Here is a 19,165-nt window from a genome sequence, read left to right on the forward strand (position 1 = left end):
TATGTATGTATGTAGTACAGGCAGTTTAAGAAAAGAATGCGAAACGTAATTGAATGAACGTAAGAATGTTTTATCAAAAAACCTTTCACTGCTACTATGTTCATCTGGTATTTCTGAGTCCATTTAAATTTTTACACTCTTTTTTATTTCATTTTATTTTTTCGAATTTATAATCAAATATTTTTTTTAAACAGGATTATTTATTCTTAATTTTTATCAAAATTATTCAATAATTTCAATTTTATATTTTCTATATTTATTCTATTTCTTCAAATATTTTATATTTTGCTTGATTTAATATAATACGAATTTATCTTCGATTCATAATGAATAATATAATATATATATATTTCAGCAATAATTCCTTACTATTGTAATTGCATTTCTTATAAATTCGTTATTGCGTCAATCAATTCTAATACAGTAAAAGAATAAATTTCGATCGAAAGGTTATATTTATTATTTTGTTAATTGCGGGATTTAAAAAATCATTTTATATATAATATGAATGCAAATTATTGTAACATTATTTATATTGTTAAAAATATAAAAGCGATTTTTCATGTGTGTCTTTTGCATATACAGTATTTCATGTGGAATCTTCGCCATCATATATTTGTGTTTGATACGAAACAATTCAATAACACTTTAAATAGGTTTAAAACATAATTAATATCTTTTATATCATATATTCATAAAATCATACCCATGAAGTAATATTTGATTAAAATAATATTTGATTTTTCATTTCGGTAAAAATGTTATTAATGTTAACTGCCGATTGTTTTCCCTTGGGTCGAGATGTGTATTTTAGGTAATAAAAATGTGAGGTTATCATATTCTGACATAAATTTATATATAAAAAAAATAAAAAAATAATCTTTTTCTAGAAAATTTGAATTATATCCATTATCTTTTCAACATGAAGTTTCAAATAATAACATGTTGGTGGCTGCTCCTTATGGAGGTTCTATTGCAGTCACTAGAAATCCTAAAAAATTAGTTAAAGTACAAGGAGCAAATAAACCTATGATATATTTGTACACTTCTTCTGGAAAATTAACAGCCAAATTGCAAGTAAAAATTTCAAAAATTATATTTTTCAATTGATAAATTATATTTTAAAGTTTTTTTTTCATATTTATTTTTCTTTATTTTCATTGCTTCTGTTAGTGGAGTGGTTCCCAATTAGTCCTTTTGGGTTGGTCTCAACAAGAAGAATTATTATGTGTAGAAGATGATGGCATGATTCATATATATGATATGTTTGGTACATATCTACATGCTTTTAGTATGGGAAATGTATGATATTTTCTGTTTGATTAAAGATTAAGGATTATTTATATAAAATATTATAATCATGATACTTCTAATTAGGAGGTAAAAGATACTAAAGTTGTGGAAGCAAAATTTTTTGTCAGTTATAGTGGAACTGGTATTGCAGTTTTAACATCTACCAATCGTATATTTTTAGTAAATAATATAGCTGAACCAAAAGTTAGACAAATATCAGAAATTCCTAGTAAGTAAATAAATTTTATTCAATATTTTTAAATTAAGGATTAAATTTTTATTATCAGTATATTTTTCTTTTATCTTCAGGATATGGAGGACAAATTGAATGTTGGTATTTAGTCCATTGCGACAGAGAAACACGTGTAATTTTATCAAATAGAGATGGAATATTTGTGATACATCAATCTCATCAAACTGCAACACATATACCATTTGTATAATATAAATGCTTTCAATATTAAAATATAAAACAAAATGTGTTTATAATGTTTAAAAGATTTTTATGTTTTTAGGACAACCTTTTTACCAGATATAATAAAGTAAACAGTGTGATTGCAATGGCTGTATCTGGAAATAATCGTCATATTGCTCTTTATACAGACACTGGTCATTTATATATGGGTTCTATAGATTTTAGTGAAAAATATTGCGAACATTATACAAATATGAAAGAATCATTAGAAAACATAGCATGGTTAATATATTTATATAATTTTCCTATAATGTTATGATAATTGATTTCCTATAATTTTCCTATAATGATATGATAAATAAACTTTTAGGTGTGGAACGGAAGCTGTAATATGTAGTTGGAATAGTACTGTAATGGTAATTGGACGAACAGCTGAAACTATAACATATACATATGATGGTCCTGTTCATCTTATTACAGAAATTGATGGTGTACGCGTATTATCTGGTTCTTCTCATGAAATGATACAAAAAGTACCGAATGTTGTACAAAAGATATTTCAAATTAATTCAACTGATCCTGCATCTTATTTATTAGAAGCTTCTAAACAATTTCAAAGAAGAAGTCACAAAGCTGATGGTTATATGGATTTAGTTAAAGATAAATTAGATGCAGCAATAAGAGCTTGCATTGATGGAGCTAGTCATGAATTTGATTTTGAAACACAAAAACTTTTAATGAAGGTAAACTCATTGAGTGTTATTTATATTTTTTCGCTTTTCATTATTATTATCAATAATTCTATAGGCTGCAAAATTTGGAAAAGGATTTAGTAAAACAATTGATCCTGAATATTACGTTAATATGTGTCGAACTTTAAGAGTTTTAAATGCTGTGAGACATCCTGCCATTGGAATTCCATTAACATACACACAGTATCCTTTTATTTAACAAATAATATTTAATAATTGTTGAACAATTCAATCATTTCATATTTTCTTCAATTTTATTATTTCCTAAAAGTATACCTTAATAACAATAGATTCAATGTTCTCACGAGTCAAGTATTGTTAGATAGGCTTGTTGCTAGACGACATTATTATCTAAGTATACAAATTGCACGGCATCTTCAATTACCAGAAATTGAAGGGGAAAGTCGAATATTAGCTCATTGGGCTTGCTACAAAGTAATATTTGTTGCTATGTTTCATTTATTCGAACAATATTTATATAAATATAAATTTTATAATAAACATCTATTTATTTATTATTTTTTTATAATAGGTAAAACAAACACAGCTAGATAAAGAACAAATAGCAGAAGAAATAGCTGATAAATTAGGCTATGCGCCTGGTGTTTCTTATAGCGAAATTGCAAGAAGAGCAGCTGACTGTGGTCGAAAACAATTAGCAATTAAGGTAAACTGTTATTAAATAACTAATCCAAATTGTTCTTTGTTTATTTGTTTCTTTTTAGCTAATAGATTACGAACCACGTGCACAACAACAAGTACCACTTTTATTAACGCTTGGAGAGGAAAAAGCTGCTTTACGCAAAGCAGTTGAAAGTGGAAATACCGATTTAGTTTATACTGTAATACTTCATCTCAGAGAAAATATGCCTCTTGGTGATTTTCAGGTATAATTTTATTGATTTTGATTGATTTAAAAGATGCTTAATATTTTTTTCAATAATTCTCTCCAGATGTCGATAATGCATTGTCCTTTAGCAATGGCTTTATATATTAAATATTGTCAGAATCATAACCGAGAAACACTTCGCAATATTTATAATCAATACGATGATTTTCATTCTCAAGCAATATGGTTTATTACCGAGAGTTATCAGCGGAAGGTTTGCAACAATTAATATAATCAAAATCAATCATTAATGACATATGTAACTGTATTTTATTATTTTATAATATTCCTTAGAATGCAATGTCGAGAGAAGCATTATTACAATCCGCACAGGAAAATTTTAAATTAGCTCGTAACGATACTAATGCCGCTTTGACAGAAGAGCAAATAAAATTATTACGCTATCAAAGATCTATGGAAGATACATTACAAGAAATAATTGTAGGAAAACCACTTCATGATACTGTAAAAATATTATTATTGCGCAATGAGTTAAAGTTAGCCGACAAATTGAAATCAGAATATCGAATATCAGATCGAAGGTATGATATATTTTGCATATTTTGTATATTTTAAACATGGTTTATTCTAATATTTTCTTTTGATATCATTATCTATATGAATAGTATAAAAAGTTTCTTTTAGATATTGGTGGCTACGAATACAGTGTTTAGCAGAACAAGGTGCATGGAATGAATTAGAAAAATTTTCTAAAAGTAAAAAATCACCTATTGGTTACGAGGTATGTTCGCATAATATTAAATATATTTCATTTATTATTATCAATATATAAATGTGTTGTTTCTTTTTCTCGTTTATTTTAGCCTTTTATTGATGAGTGCTTAAAATATAATAAAGACAGAGAAGCGAAAAAATATTTATCTAAAGTAAAAAATGAATTGAAAGTAAAATATTTGGTTAAATTAAAGTAAGTAACATATAATTTAACATATAATTGTTAACATGATATAATTATTATGAAATCATAAAAAATATAATAAAAAATTCTTGCAGAATGATAAATGAGGCAGTTCAAACAGCAGTAGAACAAAAAGATATTATGGCATTAACTTTTTTATTAGCACAATGTGAAACAACAGATAGGCAATTGATTGATAAAATCAATATGCATATAACAAGTCTCAAAAATTAACATTCTATAATTTTCAATCTATCTTTAAATTATCGGTTAATTAAGAGAAACACTATTATATATACATTCCAAAATTAAATACCCAAACTGATATGAAATAATAGAAAAAAATCATGAAAAATATGACAACAAAGATTTTTAAATATGTATGTAAACTTAATTTATGTTGATTTTAAAATGTAAATAATATATAAAAAATATAATAGAGTTAATACTTTCTAATTTATCTTTTAAAATTTCATAATATGACAACATATTAATTATGACGTAAAATATTAAATTATTAAATAACGATAAAAAAAACAAAATACAATCGTTTAATATTTATTCAACATTGTATTTAATATTTATTCAATACATTAAAATGCATTTTATCAATTTAATATACATAAGGAAAATGTTCATCAACACTCACATTGTTCAGTAGATTGTATAAAAATTTGATGTTTTTCAATAAGATTATTAACAATTGATTGCTCGATTTCTTCACCTTTATTTAATTGTTCATTAGTAAGAGAAATAACATAGATGTCCTCTTGACTAACAATTATTACTTTCTGTTTTCGAGTGTGCAATACATTGGCTATAACTAACTGCAGAAAAATGTTTGTATAATGTAAAAAATGTGTAAAAAAAATAAATTTCAGATTTTTTTTATATAATTAAATAATACTAATATATCTACTATTACTCACATTGTGTTTATATTTATTTAATGCATCTCTTGCTTTTGAAATTAGAAGATTGTCCTCAGTTTCTAATTTGAAAGATACCACAAAAGCTTCTGGAACCCATAAACTTACAAGAGGAGCTAAGATTTTTGGTACTAATTGAAGAGATATTGTTGGTGGTCCAGTAGAAGGAATTTTATGAACTGCCTGAAAAAATCATTTATATATGTGTACATCAATATTTATATTTAATAGAAAATCTAATTAAAAAATATATACCAATTCATTAGATGGAATATAAAAATCTGAAACTGCAGCTGCTAGATATAAAATTGCTTTATTTTTAAGAGGAGCTAATGCTTGACAAGCAGATCGAAGAAGCCAAAGATATTCAGAAAGAGTAGTAAAAGTGATTTGTAATAATTTATCTTGATTTAAAGTTTCTTTGTACTTATGAAATATTTTTACCAAATTTTCTGTATATTGCGGTAAAACTAAAAATAATTATATCATTATCATTTCAAATATTAAGTGATTTCTTATAATATAAAAGAAATGTATACCTGTAACTATACATTTTTCATTTTGTTTATTGATTTCTATCATATCTAAAATTTTTTGTCCTTTAAAATGTCTTGAAAATGGTTCCAAGGAATTAGCTCTACAAATGGGTAAATTATATATAGATATTAACTTAAAATATACAAATATATTTATAATCATTTATTAATATAAAGTACCTATACACAAAAATTACACAATATCCATTTTCTAGAAAGTATTCTGCAGATACAGATCCTCTTGTTCCTGCACTAAAATTATCTACAAACCTTACTGTATTGTATTCTAGAGGTATTGTTGTCCCACCACTCTATAAAATTATATATATTTTTTTATATATATTATATTATATTTATATATTTTTATGTATAATTTTAAATAATAATGACTTAATATATATTTTACGAACACTCACTGTTATTAATACAACCATATTATTTTTTTTCAATTGTCGTTGTACAAATGCTTTTAATAATTTTTCACTCTGATCAAAATCTTGAGGTGGTGGATGGATAGCATAAAAATCTTCCCAAGTTGTATTCATATTATATATATATATAATAAGGATTTCAAAAAAAAATTTTAAATGTTTCAATTAAAAAATTATACCAATAAAAATATTTTAACTAAAATTTCAAAATTCATACAATTAATTGCACATGTAAATTTTAAAATAAATGATAAAAATATATTTTTTATACGTTCCACTTATTATTAATAAAATGCATGTGTAGTTCTTTAATCTTACTTATCTTTCTAATTAATATCTATTTGTTTCTGAACGTGACATCACTTTTACAAATAAATTATCTTATTCTCACAAAAAACTATTATCACAAATACATATTTGTTTCAACCGAATAAAATATTATCGTGTATATACAAATGTTAAAGAAAAACTCAAATTTTAAAAATATCTAATTAACAATATTTTTATGTATACATTATATTCAAATAATTTCAATAAATTTCATTATTTATAAGGAAATAAAAATTTTAACTAAATTGTGATTGATGTATGCGCTCTCTTGCGATACAATTGGTAATTTAATACATATGCAATCGATAAAAATGTTTTGTTACGTTAGCATTTCAAATATCGTAATTATTCATAACCTAATTTAAATTTTACTTTGACGACTATTTTTGTGTAATTGTCGCATGCATATAAAAATATATATAATTGATTATGACGTAAAAATACTTTAGCTGGATATATATATGCAGAATGAATTTATATAATTACGACGTAGAAAATAAAATAATTAAATATATATTAATTTATTAATTTCTAATAAATAATAAATCATAATAAATCATGATATTTAAATTTTTATTTTTTGAATATTATTGAATTTTTTATAATACAAGCTTGTAAAATATTAATGACATTAACAATAAATTAATCTAATTTATAAAGTAAAATAATATAAAGTATAAATTAATTTGATTTCTACATAATTTTCTTTAATTAAGACTAGTTTACAATTTATATGCTTTTAATATTGTGGAGGTGTTGCTCTGTAGTTAGTTGTATCACGAACGCTAATAAACTGAAAATAAAAATGAAAAAAATCGGATAATTATATAAATTTTAGATAATTAATTATTTAAAATTTTTGTTAGTCAATTTTATTATTTTATTAAAATTGAAATTTTTAATCATATTATTTCTATCATTCTCGTTACATATTCAACATACCTTATAATCTTTATTTTTATACTCATTCCATGGTTCAGGATTGCTTCTACTATTCCACGTAACATCAGGACTTCGGAATGCAAGACGTAATAAATAGCCTGTGGCAGCAAATGCTCCAAATCCAATGCAGAAAAACAATGGCAATAACTAAAAAAAAAATCAATAATAATTTCATCATAAAATTTTTCAAACTATTTTTTCACGTACCATAGAATTCTTTTTCAGAGATTCTTTTGTAAGACCTTGCATTTTACCACCTAACATTTTGCTGCGTATTAATATTCAAATAAACTGTAGTAAATGATTTATCTTACGAATATTCGTATGCAATTGACTATATAGTAATAAGATGCTTACTTAAATCTCGAGTGAAATTTTCATAAAAATGAACCCTTAAGTATTTTAAGCATTGATATTAAACTTTATAGATTTACAGTGCAATATTTAGAAAATTACAATATTAATAATTTTAAAAAAATTTTAATTAATAAAGGTGCATATTGAAATAAAAAAAATAAAATAAATTTTTTTCATAATATAATTTCAAAAAAAAGAAAATAAATTATTAGTTTATTTCTTTAATGTATTATTAAGATTTTATATGTTGGTTTCTATTTTTATCAAAGTTAAATTGATCATCTATTTTATTTGTTGCTTCATGACGGTATTTCTGGAATAAAAGTAAATTTTTGCACTTTGAGGTCTGTATAAATATAAGTGTTGATCTCAGCTAAGTGAGCTGTAGTAGAGATATATAATAATCTGATTAAATAATGTATACATAAATCTGTGTTTGCAATGTAATATTTCGATGAATGATTCATTGAGGTTCATTAGATTCTCTGCTAACATTAATGTCACTACATTTGTCTAGCATAAGAATGAATTTTTGTTCGTGACACGTCTAAAGAAGTCGGTAAGACGGCGATTTTTAGTTTTATATACGATAAGCGGGATGGGTTTTTCTACGAGTTTACAAGGACAATCATCACATGAGGCGTTACTCGCCCGTCAAGATGCTGAAATTAAACTTCTGGAAACAATGAGACGATGTTTAACGATTAAAGTTAAATCAGATCGTGAATATGCTTCAACGATCTGTTCCTTGACGATGCAAGGAAAAAAGATTGAACGTAATGAAGATCTTGTTGGTAGTCTAATAGCACAAGTATGTGTTCAAAATTGAAATGAATGTTTATAATTTTTCTTAAATGTTTATAATAATTTCTCAGAAACATTTGCTTACATAGTACTATATTGTAGAGTTGGAAGGATATTATGGACTCTATTGATCAAACAGCAAAATTAATCAAACAACAAGCAGATTCTATTGAAGCTATAGTAGTTGAACATATTACAACATTACATTCTGAAAGAAGACGAGCTAGAAAAATATATCAAGAAGAACAAACATGGTTAAACAATCAATTTCAACAGGTATAAATAAACAGTAAAAAATTAAATTTTATATTACATATTATATATTTATTATATATATTATCTTGTAGTTAACTGATGATGTTGCCAGAAAAAAATTAGAGTATCAGAAAAATCTAGAAATGTATAAATTGATGAGATCCCGTTTTGAAGAACATTATGTTAAATGTAAGTATTTATATTTTATAATTAATTTACAATTAATTGTTATTATCTATAATATATGTTTAGCGGGTAGAGTTGGTAGAAAATTGGATGAAGTAAGAGAAAAATATCAAAAAGCTTGTAGAAAACTTCATCTTACCCATAATGAATATGTATTACTTTTGGGTGCTGTAACAGAGTGTGAACATGACTTAAGAACTTGTTACTTACCAAGTTTACTTCATCGACAACAGGCAATTCATCAAGAATTTATAACATCATGGTAAGCATTTTATTGATTCTAAATTCTGAAAAAAATTTATTATGTATTTCTTTGTTGTATTCTATGAAATACTTATTTATTTTACATGAAACTTTCATGCAAACATATGGTAATAGAAAAGGTAAACATTAATGATTGTTATAATAACAATATCCATTATATTATAAATATAAAAACATTGTTCTTTACATGATAGGAAAACCATACTTCAGGATATAGTGAAATATTCTGATTTTACAACAGATAAATTTCAAGAAATACATCGGCGAATGCAAAAAGCTGTAGATTGTGTGAAACCTGTAGAAGAATATAGGGATTTTATAGGAAAACATAGGTATTCATTTCAAATTTGTTTTTATCAATATAATTTTTCAAAATAATATTAAAATTTATTAACATTTGTTATAGAACGCGACCTGCATCTCCAATAAGATTTATTTTCGATGAAAATCTCGTGGATGATACATCGGGAAAATTATTACCAAATAAATTAACAGTAGATAATTTAACTATAGATTGGTTAAGAAATCGGTTAACAGAACTAGAAAACTCATTAAAAGCAACTCAACAAAGTCGACAAAATCCACAATATCCATCAGAAAATAATAGCGATTCTAAGTAAGAATATTTTATTATAAGATAATTATTATATAATTATAAAAATAAATTATTATATTTTCATTAATATTGATGATATTAAAATATATTTTTTTCCTATTCACATTATCTATTTTTTTTTCTTATTTTTTCATTAGGATATCGATTTTGGATTATTCCCGCGAAAGAGAAGAATTACGTTTACGTTGTCAAGAAAAAAAACTTCAACGACAAGTGGATGTTATTAGAGCTGCTTTGAATGAATTAGGTTGTGAAGAATTACCACTTGGTTATGATCTCTCAATGGAAAGTTCTTTTGCTGATTCGCCTTCTATTAGCAAGGTAATAGATTAAAATTATGTATAAATCGAACATTTTTATAAATATTCTATAATTACCTTGTTAAAGAAAATTATTGTATTACAAATAGTTTTTCGATATAAAGCAATTTTATTTGATTGATATTATGATTGATATTAGTTAGCATCACTGCCCTTGCAGAAAAATACAGTTGCAGATATTGGTCTGTTTACATTACGAAGAAATCAACGATTCATGACAATATTTAGATCTCCCTTCAAATCTTTACCAATAATAAACGACACAAAAGATGGAACAATTAGATCGAGTAGCGAAGGTCCTACTCCAAAAGCAGATAATACTCTACCAGTTGTATGTTTTCTTTATATGTTACCCGTTTATTGTAAAGATATAAATATATTTTATGCATAATTGCTTCTTTTTTATCATATCAAATGCTTATGAAAGAATGTGTGTCATAAAAAATTTACAATTGAATTGATAACAATTTTATTTTTGGTTTTTAATATTAAGCATGTTTATCCTGTTTTATAAATTACATTCAATTGTTTTTAAAACTAACATTTGTGATGCAATTAGCGATAATAATTATAGGTAATGATAGGTAGAAAAAGAAATTTTGTACTAGGTGTGATAATTCTAAATGTGATGAATTTTTGTTTATTAAATACAGTATTATATATTATTGTTATAGGCATCTTTTCGGATTTCACATTTAACAACTAATCAGAAGGGAAATGGAAATGGAGGTCTTATGGAGGAAGAATGGTTTCATGGTGTACTACCAAGAGAAGAAGTTGTAAGATTACTTGTCACTGAAGGAGACTTCTTAGTACGCGAAACAACAAGAAATGATGAGTGCCAAATAGTTTTATCTGTCTGTTGGGATGGACACAAGCATTTTATAGTGCAAACTACTCCTGAAGTAAGCAACTATTTAATTTGATACTATATGTTTATATATGAAGGATACAGAAACAAATGTATTTGTATGTATTTTTATTAATTTTAGGGACATTACAGATTTGAAGGCCCTACGTTTCCATCAATTCAAGAGTTAATCAGACATCAATGGTTATCCGGATTACCAGTTACCAGTCGATCTGGAGCTATCCTCAAAACACCAATTTTACGTGAACGTTGGGAACTTAATAACGATGATGTAATTCTTCTAGAAAAAATAGGACGGGTATTAAAATTTAAAGAAAAAAGAAATTATTTTAATTTTTTGCATCTCAAAGTATCTTATTGTTATATATTGTATATTTTATTCTTACACAAATTATATAATTATATAAATTATATAAATTTAACTTATTTTAATAAATTGTAATATTTTAAGTTTTTAAAATGTCAATTCAAAAAATTCACATGAATTGTATAAAATTAGATATTCATAAAATATTATATATTTTTAGGGTAACTTCGGAGATGTATATAAAGCTCAATTAAAAACCTGTAAGACTGAGGTGGCTGTAAAAACTTGTAAAGTAACGCTACCGGATGAACAAAAACGTAAATTTTTGCAAGAAGGACGTATATTGAAACAATATGATCATCCAAATATAGTAAAGCTTATTGGAATTTGTGTCCAAAAACAACCTATTATGATTGTTATGGAATTAGTTCCCGGTATGTTGACTAAATTAATAAATTTAATAAAATTTATTATTAAATTAAAAGATTTTAATTTTTAATTTTGGAATTAAAAACTTTTCAAATTATAGAATATAATTATTTATTAATGCTAAATTAATATGTGATAGGCGGTTCACTGTTAACTTATTTAAGAAAAAATACTAATACTATTACACAACAAGAACAGCTTCGAATGTGTAAAGATGCAGCTGCAGGTATGCGCTATTTGGAATCTAAATATTGTATTCATAGAGACTTAGCTGCTCGGAACTGTCTCGTAGGTAAGAATATTTTGATTTTTAATTTTTATAAAAATAATTTACAAAATATATGAATTAGAATATTAAAAATAATATTATATATTTAGGATATGAATCTATAGTAAAAATATCAGATTTTGGAATGTCACGAGAAGAAGAAGAATATATAGTTTCAGATGGTATGAAACAAATTCCAATTAAATGGACTGCACCAGAAGCATTAAATTTCGGTATTTAAGAAAAATGTTACACATAATATACATATTAAGAATTTTAATATTATTTTTTATTATAATATTTTCAATAGGCAAGTATACATCACTTTGTGATGTATGGAGTTATGGAATCTTAATGTGGGAGATATTTTCTAAAGGTGGAAATCCTTACAGTGGAATGTCTAATTCTCAAGCTCGTGAAAAGATAGATGCAGGTAATGTTTAAATTGTAATATTTACATAATAATTGTTATTATTAAAGTGGATCCTTTATATAATGCGATTAAGATATATATATGTATATATATATAACATATGAATTCATATTAACAAATGTTGTACGAGAATTTTTTTCGTATAATAATTATTATCATGTTATATTATATATATATATATATATATATATATATGATATGTATGAAGCGTTGTCGAATCGTATATGAAAACAATAATCGCAATATTTTTAATGTATTATAGAAATTTGCATTATATGAGATTCTATTATAATTATCTAAAACTAAATAGAATAGGATAGAAAATTTATACAAAATTTAAATAAAGATTTCTTTCTCTTAGGTTATCGAATGCCAGCACCAGAAAATACACCTGATGAAATATACCGTTTAATGTTACGATGTTGGGAATATGAACCTGAAAAACGTCCTCATTTCGATCAGATATACACTGTTGTTGAAACACTTTCTCAAGCGTATTTATAAATAATAATAAGCTTAAATTGGTGCTAAAATCTTTGTATCATGAATATTACTTTTTTCACATTGTTTATTATAATAATCAATTTTTTCATATAAATCTTATAAAAGTTCAGATTAGAGCTTTAAAAAGCAATGTTAGAACATTACTAAAAGTGTATACATAATAGATTCATGATTTGCTATGAAAATCTCGCAATAATCTATTTAAAAAAAAAAAGTTTATGTGACTAGTTATACGTGATTAAATAAAGATTTTTATACATATATATATGTATATATGTATATATATACATAATTATATATAACTTGGAACAGATAATAATATTATTTTAATTATTAATAATTATAAAATCTTGAATATTTAAATTCAATAAGAAAAAATTTTAATAATTACCAATAAGTCATTTATTATGAAATATTCGTTTGTAAATATTATTATTTTTTATTTTTTCTTATTTCTTTTCTTCTAAAGTGATGTATGATAATATTCCAGAATAAATTAATGATTCTACTGAAATTTTAAAAATATATTACATTTAATGAAAATCAAATCAAATGTAAACATAGTTAAAAGTGAGTTTTTCATAGTGAACCATCGATATTTCTATTTTTTCATTGTATTTATATTATTATCAATAGAAAATATGAATATTTATCATACTATGGTATAATCATACATAAAATTTTATTCAGTTTCTTTTAAAATTTGAAAAATCTTTAAGATTATTAGGATGATCCAATATCGATAAATTTTTTATTACTTATTTTTTTCATTTTTTATATTAATATTTCCGCTTTAATTCCTTATGTTATATATATCCGTCCAAATGATAATTCAGTTTTAATAGCCAGTATTTATTGATAAAACGAAAAATGTTTAATCATGAATTATATTTATTTAGAAGAAATTTTCGCAATAAGCGTAGTAAACACATGTTAAATAATATAAAAAAACAAAATTATCTAATTATGAGTATTAACTCAAAAACATTTATAATTTCATATCTTTATTTCCTATGTTTCATTAAAGAAACTAAATATAAAATATAAAAGTTTTAAAGCATTATTTATATATGTAATAAATATTGCAAATTTAAAGATTTTTTTAATGCATAAGTTACTAATTAATTTACAACAATTTTTTTTAATTTTGTTAAAAGTTATAAATCTTATTAGTTATTGCTGTGCAATACGGTGATGCTCAACTATTGAGATGCATTATATAGATTATTTGTATTTAATATGATAATGTGGTTATAGATATTGTATACATGTGTATATTGTGCGAGATGCGTAAGTCATCTTCTAATAAGTCATAACTAGGAGAAAATTTATAAATATTCAAAACAATGTTGAACTTCTCTATTGTATTATAACAAAGAATAAGTGTTTTATCGTGTGTTATTTGGAAATGAGATTTTAAAAAAACGAGTGTGTTATTTTACAATACTCAATATTATTTTAAGAATTAATAAAACTTATATCAAAGTCTTTTGTAAAGTTAAATATTTATTATTGTCATTGTATAAATAATTTTATTTTTACCTATATTCGTATTAAAATTATTTGTATATGTATTTTGGTATATGCACATACATATTACAAGTACAATTTAATAAGTTCATCACTTACAGCTGAAGGTGTTAATATACCTAAATCAGTAAAGAGAAGACTAATATAATGTGGTGGCGTATAATCAACTAATGGATGTTCTTTTTGCAAATCTTTTTTTAATGTACTTGCTGTATACTGTAAAAGAAAAAATAAAAAAACAATTTTTTAAATATATTCTATATCTCAATTAAAAATAATAGAAAATTTTAATATTTTACTTTAAACTCATTTGGAAGATCTACTTGATTTAAGGGATATATTCTTGAAAATTTGAAACTCTCTGTTAAGACATAAAATGGTTTCTTCACCTCTTTAGCACACATTGCCATTGTATATGTGCCAACCTATAAATCAATATCAATGAAGATTAAAAATTGTAATGTCATTTAAAGCTGATCAATTAAGAAAATTATAATATACCTTATTAATAACACCTCCACTTTCTGCAACTCCTTCTGCTCCTACCATGACCATATCAACTTGTTCCATAACATATCCCATTGCAGAATCTAATATCAATGTACAAGATAAACCTAATTTTGTTAAGTTTTCATACATTTCTTCCCTGTCCATTAAAAAATGAAAAAGATAAATATATTATATATTAATATTTACATTTTAAGTTATTAAAAAGAATATTTACCCACTATTATCTGGAGAAGAACATGTTACATATACTTCAAATATTTTATTACTTTCAACAGCTTCTTTCATTGCTTGCAATACAACTCTAGATTTTGAATGAGTAAGTATTTTCTGTAATAAATATAATAAAAAATTAGAAAACCAAAAAAAATTTTCAAATAAATGAAAAATTTTTTAAATAAATGAAAATTACAGAGCCATCCTTAATGAAATGTGCTGCAACTTTTGCTACTTTTCCTCTGGCAGCTACTAATTTCTCATAAAACATTTTGCCTCTATGGAGCATAATACCCTTACATTCTGCAAATGACTAATATAATAGTAATATAGATAAATAAATATAAATAATAATATGATTTAAGATTTTGAATATATTCAAATAACTGACCCATTATGAATATTAATACTAAAGTAACAAAAAAAATTAAAAAAAGGAAAGATTAAAATAAATATTATAAAGAAAAAGAGTAAGACTTATGACAAATCATATTAATATATTCTTACAGGAGTATCTAATGTAGCCAAAGTTATAAAACGAAGAAATAATTCACTTCCAGATGCAATGGCAGTTACAGGATTTTCAGTAGATCTCATTGCATCTATTGCATTCTGTAAACAATACCTGAGCTCTTGAACCGTTTCAGCTACAAGATGAAGAAAAATATATAATAAAGATATATATTTTTTAAAAATTTATTATATACTCTTACACTTTGAATACTCTAAAACTTTTAATAGTGTACGTATAGCAGCCATTCCAGCAGAAACATCTTTTTCATCTTTGATAATATCATTAAAGTATTGACAGATTTCTGAAAAAAATAAAAATTGAAAGTATAACTGTTTTTTCAATTTATTATTTTGAAACTATTTACCTTCCTTCTCCATAATGTTGTCGTATGCTTATTTCCAAGAAAAATAATACAATTATCAATTAATAATTTTAGGTTAGTGTTTATGTTCAGATATTTAAATATAAGAAAATATATATTTCGATGCATGTGTTATACATACGTAATCTATATGTTTTATATTTATTAAATTGTAATAATTAAAAATAACTAAATTTAAAACTGTTTATAAGTGCAAATAGAAAAAAATATTATAACAATACGATGTACATATTTCATGCAACAATCTTATTATAAATTTGATAATTGAATATTATAATTTTTTATTGAATTTATTTATATCATTTATTTATAATGTAATATAATGTATAAATGTGTTTCAAATTTATACAAATATTGTGATATATATGTATATATATTTATATGTAAGGTATAAAAAAAATGTCTAAATTTGTTAAATATAAGGTGTAAATTATTTAAAAAATACCGTTCTCGAATAAATAGTTCACTTTATTATTTTCTTTCTTGAAACTATATTTTTTTATCAATGAAATAGACAAACATATTGGGAATAGTAAATAAATGCAATATTACAACTACCTAAAGTGAATATAAATATTAATATATGTTACAAATTATTTCATTTTTATTTTTTTGACTTTGAATTTTTATAAATTATATTGACAAAATGTTTGTAAATGAAAATCGAAATTTATATTTTTAAATTAAAAATTAGTTATATATAAATTACAAAAAGATTAGTTTAAATTAATGGCGAAACAAATGCAAACAAAATTTTTACATTTAAAAAAACAAATAAATAATACATATGACGCGGATGTATAGGAATATATTAACTTATATATGTATATTTATAAATGTCATTAATTAATATGGTTTAATATATTTGATAATTAAAATATTTCATAAATACTATAATTTATTTTATAAATTTACAACATAATTTTGAAATATCATATCTATTAATATTATATAATTATAATTAAAGAAAAAATAATAAAAATAATAATAAAAAAATTATATATGAAGATAAATATTATAAGATATTAAAGAAATTAAACAAATAAATATTTTTTGTATATAATAATGGAATTTTTTTTATAATACAATAAAAATAAAAATATGCAATTGAATAATTATATATATTAGATTTTTTAAAATAATATTTTAAATATTTTCAAAAAAAATTATAATTTATTTGAAAAGGAGCAACTTGGAAAATATTTTAAAATATAAAAAAATAAAAATATATATATATTTTAAATTTCATTGATATTTTTGGATTTATATTTAATAATAAAACAATAATATTTTTGAAATTTAGAATAATAAATTAGTGCAAATAATATTCAATATATGTAATTTGGATATTAAAATATAATTACTGTCAGTGAATATAAAAGAATATAAAAATATTTATAAAGTATAAATAAAACTATTTGATTTAATTGTTGGAATCATTATTGAATTTAAATTTAAATTCTTTATTATTTTTTCATTAATTGAAATCTTAGAAATAAGGCTATAAATTAAATATATTAATTAAATCAAATATGAAAATTTATTCAAAACTGTTATTTTATTTGATCAGTTATTATTATATCTACTATAAGTATACAAAATATGTCGCATTTATAAAGTGAATTATCACTATTTAATATATTTTATTTTGTACTGATCCTGATATTAGGAATTCTGTATGTAATTTTATTTACATATTTTTTTTAGAAGCGATCGAGATAGAGATAATTTCTCATATATATACTTACAATTGTAAGTACTTATCTGATATAAAACTTTTCATCTCCATAATAGAAAGGTTGACAATAAAACGATCGTACAAGATGTCGACGTTCACGTAAATATTTGTTATGAAGTGCGCAATTCAATTGATTTAACCAAGAACAAAATACAATAGTTTCAATAGAATTAATCATTGAAGACACTCTATTTTTTCTATCGTTATTAGGATTGTTACTTGATCCTCTGAAAATTATGAAAACAATTTCTTATTTTTCTTTTTTTTTTATATAATAAAAGTTATGTAAAATACATTTAAAAGATTTTACCGCACAATATTCGGTTCATTTTTCTTTTCTTTATGTAATTTCATATTTTTTTCTTCTCCAAATGAATTTGAAATAAATTCTTCAATAATTTGTTTTTCATTCATTTTATTACAATTAGATTTTCCGTTACAATTATTCATTTCAAAATATTTTTTAGAAAGTAACTTTTGTTTTCGCCGATTTTTATTTTCTTTACGTATTTGCGCCTTAAGGAGTGAAAAAAAATTATTTTTTTAAAAAAAAATTATTAAGATTAAAATTATTAAAAAATACGAAGTATTTGAAAAGAAAGTCGAGAAATTAATTATTATACAATTATATAATAATTAATTATAATACAAACCTGTTGAGCAATTTTTTTCCATTTTGTATTTGTTAAGTTTTCAAGTAATTTTTGCTGTTTTTCAGTTTCTATTTTTTTAAGTATTCGTTTATATGTGATAGTTTTCTTATTTTTCCAAGCTTCAAAGGATAGTTTTTTTTCATTTTGTCGCTGACTTGCTAATCTATATTTTATTTTTTAAGCAAACAAGTATATGTTGCAAACTATTTTCTAAATTCAATAAATTTGACGAAATTTGATTTTTTATAAATAGAATAATAACCCATGCATATGATCACAGTCAACCACAGAAACGTTGTTTGTCGCAATTTGTAATTTATCTGCTGCGCGGTTTGTTGAGTTGCTCCAAAGTTCAATAACTTTAGTATCACCAATGATAGGAGAAAGATTAATGTCATCTAGTTTATTCAAATCCTCTTTTTCATTAGTAAATTCCTTATTGTTAATCGAAACGAAGTTTGGTGTTTGTCTTATTTCTGTCACATCTTTTTGACTAGGCATTTTATGGAAAATCGTTACCGAAGTTCGCTTATATTTATAGCGACGCGATCTACGATGCGCTACCGTTGCTGATA

The 19,165-nt window shown here is 23.3% G+C and overlaps 5 protein-coding genes across 15 annotated transcripts; 2 read left to right on the forward strand and 3 right to left on the reverse strand.

Annotated features, from left to right (window-relative positions):
- The first annotated feature begins 106 nt into the window (after nt 1-106).
- Nucleotides 107-5,196, forward strand: LOC108002070 (vacuolar protein sorting-associated protein 16 homolog). Of its 2 annotated transcripts, XM_017063476.3 has the most exons (16): nt 107-814; nt 891-1,077; nt 1,174-1,302; nt 1,378-1,522; nt 1,603-1,730; nt 1,809-1,990; nt 2,079-2,451; nt 2,516-2,643; nt 2,751-2,895; nt 2,993-3,127; nt 3,186-3,347; nt 3,414-3,563; nt 3,644-3,891; nt 3,995-4,091; nt 4,174-4,277; nt 4,364-5,196. In XM_017063476.3, exons 1-16 carry the CDS (start codon nt 759-761, stop codon nt 4,500-4,502), a joined length of 2,508 nt encoding a protein of 835 aa, XP_016918965.1. In that variant the 5' UTR covers nt 107-758; the 3' UTR covers nt 4,503-5,196. The 2 variants fall into 2 exon arrangements, with proteins under 2 accessions (XP_016918965.1, XP_028524541.1); XM_028668740.2 differs by lacking the exon at nt 107-814 and having other exon boundaries at nt 932-1,073.
- Nucleotides 4,819-6,343, reverse strand: LOC108001779 (phosphopantothenate--cysteine ligase). The gene is made up of 6 exons (XM_017062974.3): nt 6,150-6,343; nt 5,914-6,044; nt 5,737-5,834; nt 5,453-5,667; nt 5,198-5,380; nt 4,819-5,095 (listed from the first exon to the last, which is right to left on the reverse strand). Exons 1-6 carry the CDS (start codon nt 6,276-6,278, stop codon nt 4,907-4,909), a joined length of 945 nt encoding a protein of 314 aa, XP_016918463.1. The 5' UTR covers nt 6,279-6,343; the 3' UTR covers nt 4,819-4,906.
- Nucleotides 6,344-7,050: 707 nt separating this feature from the next.
- LOC108001787 (cytochrome c oxidase subunit NDUFA4) lies at nt 7,051-7,923 on the reverse strand. Its single transcript, XM_017062988.3, has 3 exons — nt 7,644-7,923; nt 7,437-7,583; nt 7,051-7,287 (listed from the first exon to the last, which is right to left on the reverse strand). Exons 1-3 carry the CDS (start codon nt 7,698-7,700, stop codon nt 7,234-7,236), a joined length of 258 nt encoding a protein of 85 aa, XP_016918477.1. The 5' UTR covers nt 7,701-7,923; the 3' UTR covers nt 7,051-7,233.
- A 151-nt stretch (nt 7,924-8,074) lies between these two features.
- On the forward strand, nt 8,075-14,833 carry LOC108002362 (tyrosine-protein kinase Fer). Of its 6 annotated transcripts, none has more exons than XM_017064019.3 (15): nt 8,082-8,604; nt 8,700-8,873; nt 8,945-9,041; nt 9,105-9,300; nt 9,497-9,634; nt 9,709-9,918; nt 10,056-10,239; nt 10,399-10,569; nt 10,913-11,143; nt 11,231-11,380; nt 11,637-11,850; nt 11,985-12,137; nt 12,224-12,346; nt 12,424-12,546; nt 12,908-14,833. In XM_017064019.3, the coding sequence occupies exons 1-15, from the start codon at nt 8,392-8,394 to the stop codon at nt 13,048-13,050; spliced, it is 2,520 nt and encodes an 839-aa protein (XP_016919508.1). In that variant the 5' UTR covers nt 8,082-8,391; the 3' UTR covers nt 13,051-14,833. The 6 variants fall into 6 exon arrangements, with proteins under 6 accessions (XP_016919517.1, XP_016919508.1, XP_016919499.1 ...); XM_017064010.3 differs by having other exon boundaries at nt 8,083-8,604; nt 11,231-11,407; XM_062074230.1 differs by having other exon boundaries at nt 8,083-8,604; nt 11,231-11,407; nt 12,224-12,295.
- On the reverse strand, nt 14,537-19,106 carry LOC108001801 (translation initiation factor eIF-2B subunit alpha). Of its 5 annotated transcripts, XM_017063010.3 has the most exons (11): nt 18,591-19,106; nt 18,248-18,453; nt 17,948-18,164; nt 16,182-16,208; nt 16,017-16,118; nt 15,811-15,950; nt 15,500-15,616; nt 15,305-15,417; nt 15,082-15,226; nt 14,880-15,005; nt 14,537-14,796 (listed from the first exon to the last, which is right to left on the reverse strand). In XM_017063010.3, the coding sequence occupies exons 4-11, from the start codon at nt 16,192-16,194 to the stop codon at nt 14,647-14,649; spliced, it is 906 nt and encodes a 301-aa protein (XP_016918499.1). In that variant the 5' UTR covers nt 16,195-16,208; nt 17,948-18,164; nt 18,248-18,453; nt 18,591-19,106; the 3' UTR covers nt 14,537-14,646. The 5 variants fall into 5 exon arrangements, with proteins under 5 accessions (XP_016918499.1, XP_016918512.1, XP_028524692.1 ...); XM_017063023.3 differs by lacking the exon at nt 16,182-16,208 and having other exon boundaries at nt 18,591-19,101; XM_028668891.2 differs by lacking the exons at nt 17,948-18,164; nt 18,248-18,453; nt 18,591-19,106 and adding an exon at nt 16,645-16,986.
- Nucleotides 19,107-19,165: the final 59 nt, after the last annotated feature.

Source organism: Apis cerana, linkage group LG4, assembly GCF_029169275.1.
Source record: "Apis cerana isolate GH-2021 linkage group LG4, AcerK_1.0, whole genome shotgun sequence".
Taxonomy (NCBI): domain Eukaryota; kingdom Metazoa; phylum Arthropoda; class Insecta; order Hymenoptera; family Apidae; genus Apis; species Apis cerana.

Coding starts and splice junctions, on each gene's coding strand:
- LOC108002070 (XM_017063476.3), top strand. CDS start 759: ATGTTATTAATGTTAACTGCCGATTGTTTTCCCTTGGGTCGAGATGTG. Junction 1,731..1,808: donor CTGCAACACATATACCATTT/GTATAATATAAA, acceptor TTATGTTTTTAG/GACAACCTTTTTACCAGATA. Junction 1,991..2,078: donor TCATTAGAAAACATAGCATG/GTTAATATATTT, acceptor ATAAACTTTTAG/GTGTGGAACGGAAGCTGTAA.
- LOC108001779 (XM_017062974.3), bottom strand. CDS start 6,278: ATGAATACAACTTGGGAAGATTTTTATGCTATCCATCCACCACCTCAA. Junction 5,835..5,913: donor TGTGTAATTTTTGTGTATAG/GTACTTTATATT, acceptor ACCCATTTGTAG/AGCTAATTCCTTGGAACCAT. Junction 5,668..5,736: donor TGAAAAATGTATAGTTACAG/GTATACATTTCT, acceptor AATTATTTTTAG/TTTTACCGCAATATACAGAA.
- LOC108001787 (XM_017062988.3), bottom strand. CDS start 7,700: ATGTTAGGTGGTAAAATGCAAGGTCTTACAAAAGAATCTCTGAAAAAG. Junction 7,584..7,643: donor CTCTGAAAAAGAATTCTATG/GTACGTGAAAAA, acceptor TTTTTTTTTTAG/TTATTGCCATTGTTTTTCTG. Junction 7,288..7,436: donor ATAAAAATAAAGATTATAAG/GTATGTTGAATA, acceptor TTTTATTTTCAG/TTTATTAGCGTTCGTGATAC.
- LOC108002362 (XM_017064010.3), top strand. CDS start 8,392: ATGGGTTTTTCTACGAGTTTACAAGGACAATCATCACATGAGGCGTTA. Junction 9,635..9,708: donor GATTTTATAGGAAAACATAG/GTATTCATTTCA, acceptor CATTTGTTATAG/AACGCGACCTGCATCTCCAA. Junction 12,547..12,907: donor TCGTGAAAAGATAGATGCAG/GTAATGTTTAAA, acceptor TCTTTCTCTTAG/GTTATCGAATGCCAGCACCA.
- LOC108001801 (XM_017063010.3), bottom strand. Junction 15,418..15,499: donor ATTTCATTAAGGATGGCTCT/GTAATTTTCATT, acceptor TATTTATTACAG/AAAATACTTACTCATTCAAA. Junction 15,227..15,304: donor TCTTCTCCAGATAATAGTGG/GTAAATATTCTT, acceptor TTTAATGGACAG/GGAAGAAATGTATGAAAACT.